This window comes from Alnus glutinosa, chromosome 11 (genome assembly GCF_958979055.1).
Source record: "Alnus glutinosa chromosome 11, dhAlnGlut1.1, whole genome shotgun sequence".
Taxonomy (NCBI): domain Eukaryota; kingdom Viridiplantae; phylum Streptophyta; class Magnoliopsida; order Fagales; family Betulaceae; genus Alnus; species Alnus glutinosa.
The window spans coordinates 1124568-1132306 of NC_084896.1; the positions used below are offsets into that span (position 1 = coordinate 1124568).

General features: G+C 36.0%; 1 protein-coding gene across 1 annotated transcript; it reads left to right on the forward strand.

Annotated features, from left to right (window-relative positions):
- The first annotated feature begins 1600 nt into the window (after nt 1-1600).
- On the forward strand, nt 1601-4999 carry LOC133882015 (glucan endo-1,3-beta-D-glucosidase-like). The gene is made up of 5 exons (XM_062321099.1): nt 1601-1761; nt 2498-3162; nt 3401-3724; nt 4002-4287; nt 4897-4999. Exons 1-5 carry the CDS (start codon nt 1701-1703, stop codon nt 4932-4934), a joined length of 1374 nt encoding a protein of 457 aa, XP_062177083.1. The 5' UTR covers nt 1601-1700; the 3' UTR covers nt 4935-4999.
- Nucleotides 5000-7739: the final 2740 nt, after the last annotated feature.

Here is a 7739-nt window from a genome sequence, read left to right on the forward strand (position 1 = left end):
AACTCCCATAAGCTTTTTAGTTTTCCACTTGTTGCAGCCTTCCTCTATAACGCTCTACCAGTCCAGAGGAATATTCAGGTTAGAGCACTGTTGCATACAAGTTCCCTAGATTTGGGAACTAAAACTGCAATTGAAGAAAACGTAATCACGACTCTCAGTTTCATTTCTATAGAACAAACATTGTATGTCACCCTGAAAACCTCAAGCCACAAGAAGTTCTCCTGTGGTTAACCTGTTTAGCATAAGTAGCCATAAGATGAACACTTGTTTTGGAATAGCATGGGAAAACCATATGAGACACCCTTACGAGCTATAGTCCAAATAGGCTTATCCACAGCATCTAGATGAGCATTCGAGAGTATACTTTGAATATCAACCAAAGCTTCAGACCTGGCCAGATTCCAACACCAATCTCCATTTCTGAGAATAGAGTTCAACTTTGCATTCAAATTGCTTTGTGAGTCATATATGATGCGAAAACCATATTTCTCATATAAAGGACCAAACGGGTGCGAATTGTCCAGCCAAAAGTGAATGTGTTTTCCATTTCCCACTTCAAACTTGAGAAAATCTCGAGCAATACCACACAAAGTCAGAAGCTTTCTCTAGCTCTTGGAACAATTTTGAGGAATGCTTACATTTCAAATACTTCGCCCTTTCAGCAATTATCACTATTGTTATATATTCAATAGCTACTAAACCCTACTACATCAACATAATTGTAGAATAATTATATAGTTTAATGTGTATAGCATTACTCCTTTCATTCAAGCTAATGTTAAGAATAAATTGAAGATCTCAAATAATTTGAGAAGACCGATTGTCACTTTTTTTTTTTTTGTTAAAGTTTAGTGGAATGATTAAAAATCGAGCAGTAGTTTAAAGGAAATAAATATTTGGTAAGTCATTGCCCCATTGAACAAGTTAAGAGGGAGGAAGTGGTTGATTCAACCTTTTAAAGCAATTTCCATCAAAATTCTGATCCACAGCGACTAATTAAGACTTTTGTTACATGTGGACCGTTGTTAAAATATTGGGGCCATTTATTTATTACATATGATACAGTAAGACCCAACGACCCAAGCCTTAACTCCTTGTTGCTAGAAAATTAAAAATAATCTAAACTAATTAAATTGGTTTGGTTGTGTACGTATTTATGAAATTGATTATTTGTTTTATTAGATTCATTAAACTTTAAACATTATTAGGATTTTTTTTTTCAAAAGAATATTAATTAAATAATTAAATTTATTATTTCTTATATATTAAAACAAAGGTACAATTTAACAGAATAAACAGTCTTTATTCTTGTGACCAGTGACTTGGATAAAAATGAACGACATTCAATGCAAAAAAAACGTAAGGAGAATGGCAGACAGTTCTTGATTTCCCGTTTTACCCCTCCCTTTTACTGCCAAAAATGTTAAAAAAATAAAAATAAAAATAAAAAACACAAGGTCCCACTTCCACTCGACGACCGCGAGTCCTCTCCAGGCTCCAGGCTAAGGTTGTTGAGAAATTTCACCGAGCAAAAACAGAGAGTCGCATACAAACACACCCGGTCCGTTTCTACCGCTCTATATATACGTACTGATACACCCTCCATTCCCTTATCGCTTTCCCTCTCTGTCTTAAATCTTTTTGTCATACTTTCTTTCTTGCTTCTTTTTCTGACACCGCGAGAGACCAAGTGCGCGACCATGGCAACGCTTTCACTTTTTCTCTCTCTCTCCCTCCTCATCTCCGCTTTTAACTTTGCAGGTTCGTTATCATTCGGTTTAGCTTTTATTTGATAAAGTTTATTAAATCCTACTTTTTTACAAAATTTACTTTGAGGGAAGATGTTTGCTCAAAGCTTATAAAGCCTTCAACCTAAGTATATCTTAACATGTGTACAACAGGAAGGAATGCCTAACATTGTCCAAGGGCTCGAAGCTCTGATACTATGATAAAGTCTATTAAACCTTACTCTTTTACAAAATACACTTTAAAGGAAGATGTTTGCTCAAGGTTTATAAAGTCTACGATCCAAGTATACTCTTAAAACTCTTTTTTTGGTCTTTGAATTCCGGTATCTCTCCGGTAATTTTCACTTTGTGAAAGAAAAAGATAATGCTATAGAAATATAAAATGAAAGGTAGAATTTTTTTTTTATGTGGTTCGGTCTATGATTAACATTTACAGGATAAAACTCAAAGGGGTACATTGTTTCTCTTATTTTTAATTATTTACAATACAAATAATCTCTATTTCTAAGTACATAAAAAAAAAATACAAAAGGTATGTAAAAAGAATAACTTTTTTTTTTAATTACAATTAATGCATAAATTAAATCATAATATCAAAATCCACCAGAATAGTCTAACACTTTTCCTGGAAATTCGAAGATTTTGAATTCCTGTGAAGTAGCTGCAAAGAATGGTAGCTGGGAAAATGGGAACCAACTCAATTGGGTTGTTCATACGCTCTAATTCTCTCTATTTGTGTTGTGTTACAGAACCTCAATCATTTATCGGTGTAAACTATGGCCAAGCCACGGACAACCTTCCACCCCCGGCGGCGACCGTGAACCTCCTCAAGTCCACGACTATTGGAAAAGTCCGGCTCTACGGTGCCGACGGTGCCATCATCAAGGCCCTTGCTGGCACAGGCATCGAAATCGTTATCGGTGCTGCCAACAGCGAGATTCCGGCGCTGGCCTCCGACCTGAACTCGGCGACTGCATGGGTGAACTCGAACGTGGTCCCCTACTACCCCGCCAGCAACATCACGCTCATCACCGTTGGCAACGAGGTCTTGATGACCATGGATCAGGGCTTGATCTCTCAGCTCCTTCCGGCCATGAGGAATGTCCAAAATGCCCTCAATTGGGCCTTTCTCGGAGGCAAGGTCCGGGTCTCCACGGTCCACTCCATGGCCGTGTTGAGCCAGTCCTACCCACCCTCCTCTGGATTGTTCAATCCGGTGTTCCAGGACCCGCTCCGAGGCTTGTTGGAGTTCCAGAAGGACAATGGCTCGCCCTTCACTATCAATCCCTATCCTTTCTTCGCGTACCAGAGCGATCCCAGGCCCGAAATGCTCGCGTTTTGCCTGTTCCAGCCCAACTCCGGTAGTTTCGACATGGGAAATAGAATCATGTACACGAACATGTTTGACGCTCAGGTGAGTTTTAATGGGCGGGAAGTCAGGCCCAATATCTTATCTTATAATAGGAATAAACAAAGGTTGACAATGCTACTTTGGGACATAGATAGGTGTTCTTATCCGTCGCTTGTCGACGAGTCCACGACACTGACGTTGGACTTTAAGCAGGATTTGCTCCACTGGGGTCGTTCCTGTTTTGTTTTTCCCTACGCTCGATTCAATTTCTGAATCATACCTGATACTTCACAATGTGCAGGTAGATGCTGTACGATCTGCCCTGAATGCAATGGGATTTAGAGATGTTGAGATTATGATTGCTGAGACGGGCTGGCCGTACCATGGGGACAACAATGAAGTTGGCCCTAGTATTGAGAATGCAAGGGCCTATAATGGGAATTTGATTGCACACCTTAGATCAATGGTTGGGACACCTCTAATGCCTGGAAAATCCGTGGATACATATATCTTTGCCTTGTATGACGAGAATTTGAAATCTGGACCAGCCTCTGAACGTGCATTTGGGCTTTACAAGCCTGACCTTAGCATGACTTATGATGTCGGTCTTTCAAAGACTAGCCTGGTGAGCGGATTAATCATATATATGGATCATTTTTAAAGGCATATTGATGTTTTAAATGCAGCAGGAGTTCCTTCTTACGATTAGAATATTAATTAAATGATTAAATTTTTTTATTGTCTATCAGCTTAAGTTTTTGGATTAAGTGAGTATTGACACTTCACATATATAGCTCTTAGCTCATGCTGGCTCTTTATTTAATTAAATCATGCACAACGGTTCCATTCCAACATTATTTCGTGTCATAACATTGCTTTTTATTTTTGTCTGTCCTCATCAGACTCCAACCACTGTTACACCTGCCAACCCATCTCCCAAACCGACTGCAGCAAGCTGGTGTGTTCCTAAGGTTGGCGTTTCTGATGCTCAATTGCAGCAAGATCTTGACTATGCTTGTGGCCAAGGCATTGATTGCGGCCTGATCCAACCAGGAGGTGCCTGCTTTGAACCAAACACTGTATCATCACATGCTGCCTATGCCATGAATCTCTATTACCAAACCCATGCAAAGAATCCATGGAACTGTGATTTCTCTCAATCTGCAACCCTCACATCCATAAATCCTAGTAAGCTTGCTCGCCTTCATTTTTCTATGAAACATAAACTTAAGCAGTATTAAAAGAAGTTATATAGTGGTCAGTATGCATGCATCTTGTGTCATTGTTTAGGGAGTGTTAAAGTATTGATTAAATGATTAAATTTACATTTTCCTATTGACATGGTATAAGAGCAAATGTCATGAGTTCGTTATCTTATTCATTTATTTCCAATTTCAATAAAATATTACACGTATTGAACTTCACTAGTTAAAAGAGAGTTTGAACCCACAAGTGGGTGGAGTGTTAAAGTATTAATTAAATGATTAAATTTACTTCTTTCCCTAAAGCTTGATTTAGAGGCCCCCTTATTAGGCTGCCCAAATTTCACATATATCCTCGTTCAAATGGATAAGTAAGTCCCATAACCCCTATTTTATTTTGCCCAAATTTCATATCTTTGGGGGTGTATGCATAGAAATCCTCATTCTAATGGGCTTTCCTTTAAAATTATGCACCTCAAAGTCTATCACCATGGCCGAGTCTCTAAAGCAGACAATTCTAGCTTGCTTTGTCTTTTGCTACTCTTCTGAAATGTTATTTGCTTTTCTTAATTTTTTCTTCTCTCTTTGATTGTAGGTTACAATGCTTGCATTTATCCAGGTGGGAGTACCTGAGAGGCAGTGTAATCCCATTAGATGTCAAAGAAGAAGTTAATGATTAAAGAAATAATAATTCTATTTACAAATATCCAGGTGGGAGTACCTGTGCGTTTGGGTATTGAATTTTGAGAATTAGAATTGAATTCTAATTCTATTTACAAATATCGAGGTAAAAAATTGTGTTTGGATGTTAAATTTTGAGATTGAAAAATATTATATTTTAATGGTAAAAAATGATTGGAAGTTTAAAAAGTTGTGTATAATGATTGGTATTTTGAAAAGTTGTGTAAAATAATAATTTAAATAATAATAATTTATTATATATTGATTATTTAATTAAAAAATAAATAAATATATTTTTTTTTTTAAAAAAAAAAATTAAAATTAAAAAAAAAAATGATGCAGGGGTGGCCGGGGGAGGCCGCGCGGCCACCCCCAAGGGTCGGGGGAGGCCGCGCGGCCACCCCCAAGGGTCGGGGGTGACCGCGCGGCCACCCCCGCTGGTCGGGGGAGGCCGCGCGGCCACCCCCGCTGTTCGGGGGTGACCGCAACCGGCAGCCACCCCTTGTGTTTTTAATTAATTTTTTTTATTTTTATTTTATTTAAATTTGTATTATTTTATTATTTATATGTGGGACCCACGCGCTTTTTGGGAGACAATTTGTCCTGCGCGTGGGGCCCAGCCAGTATTCAAATTTTTAGCTTAAAATTCAAACAAAATTCGGGTCAAATCCGGGTTTTTGGGCGGGTGGGTGGGTTTTAGAAAAAACCCGGATGGAATAAAATTTCATTTCTAATGCCAAACAGATCTTAATGTGTGCCTTTTCTTGAATCTCGATCTTGAATTGTCGAGGATTTTTACTTCTTACTTAAGTTTTGGCCCTTTGGGGCATAGTATCTTGTAATTTCATTTGCATTAAGCCTAAGCTTTGCTTTGGCTTTAGTTTGTAATTTGTTTTCGACTATCTATAAAAAATAAAAAAATATAAAAAATATACTATAGATTAGGTTTGGGATATATATATTGGTGTAGCCTATCTCTCTATTTCTCTTCTTAAGTACTTATTCTTGATTAAATAAAGTAATGTTACTATGTTAGGTTGGAGATAAGCGTAATTTCTCCTCCAAATTGAGTTAGATGAATTTTTTGTAAGAAAAAATATTGTACAATTAGTCCCTATGGTTAACCTAAATTACAAATCACTTCTTGTAGTATAAAAAATAAATGTAAGGTCCTTGTAGTAGGCAAAAATTATAAATTACTCCTTGAAGTCATTTTTCATCCACAATCTTAACAAAAACCGTAATGTTACCACGTTAGTCAAAAAAAAAAAATGTGACATGTGTCACAATTAATAATTAAAAAAAAAAACGTGACACGTACCTACTCGGGTAGGTGGGGCCTGCTTATGCACTCACATACCCCATAATGGTATTGTATTGGATCTTAATTCGAATAAAATTTTATTAAAAAAGTATAAGAGACATGTGCATAACATTTTTTTAGATTAGATTAAAGGAAAAACACATGCTTTTTTAATATTAGGAAAAAAGTTGGAAGAATTTATTAAAAAAGTATGTGCATCTTACATGCAATTAAAAAAGTATGTGTTTCTCATATCTTAGGAAATACATATCATTTTTATAGATTAGGTTGAATAAAATCTTTGTCCTTTTTATTTTGTCCCTTTAGTTTTAAGGGTTTTATTTTTTATTTTTAAAAAAATAATAATAATTTGACTTACTTTTACTACAATCTCTTAACAAAGAAAAAATAAATAAAAGAAATTGAAGGAGTATTATTCGTCCCAATTTACATATCAACTCCTGATTTTAACACTATCAAACTTTATATTATATATTTACATACAGAGTAATGGTAGATATTATATTTTTAGACAAAAAGAAAAAGAAAAAGGGATACACCATTGTAAGCATTTACTGAACAATTTTCAATTTTTACAATGTTTATCTCATTTTCATATATTCAATGGGATCTAGCCGGTACTCATGATTTACATGACTCTGCCACAAATTAATTAAGGAAGAAGAAAAGAAAAGGCAAAGATGTAGACACCTAAAAAATTTATTTAAGTTTATGATTATCACGATTTTAAAACTCGTTAAGTTAAGAATTGTGAGAATATACATGTAAGCACGCACATTCTCATTTTCATAACCGATGTAGCACCACACCTATAACCCAGCATGCTTAATTCAGCCATGTTTCTAAATTATTTTCTATGAACGGAGATTTGAATATCATATGGAAAGAAAGAATGATAATGACATCATCGTTTGAATCATATCTCCAAGAGACGCACCTGTAAAACCAGCATTTTTCAATTTTCAGCCATATAATTGAATCATGTATTCAAAGACAGGCACTTTGAAACCACTCTAGTCTCTCACTCGAGAGGGTAGTTGGAACTATTTTAATCGCCATTTCCAGATCCAATATCTTATTTTATTCCTTGGATGGACTAGTGGCTTCTATTTCTTTTTTTCTTGATTCAATTGAAGTTGGTATATAGTTGGCATACATTCATGAATTGCTAAAAAAAAACTACATTTGATGTCGTTTCATTCAAACGGCACTAAACCATAGTTTTTGCGCTGTTTACTACACAAACGGCATAAATTTATACCGTTTATTTACAAGTGTTACAACTAAAAAAATTGGTGTCATTTAATATAAAAATGGCATAAATTGCTATTTTTTTTTTTTTTTGACATGTCCACATAAGAGGGAGAGGGGGGATTCAAACTAATGATTTTCGCTTCATGAGGTGTAGTCCTCAGCCAATTGAGCTACCCATT

Coding starts and splice junctions, on each gene's coding strand:
- LOC133882015 (XM_062321099.1), top strand. CDS start 1,701: ATGGCAACGCTTTCACTTTTTCTCTCTCTCTCCCTCCTCATCTCCGCT. Junction 1,762..2,497: donor CTCCGCTTTTAACTTTGCAG/GTTCGTTATCAT, acceptor GTTGTGTTACAG/AACCTCAATCATTTATCGGT. Junction 3,163..3,400: donor CGAACATGTTTGACGCTCAG/GTGAGTTTTAAT, acceptor CACAATGTGCAG/GTAGATGCTGTACGATCTGC.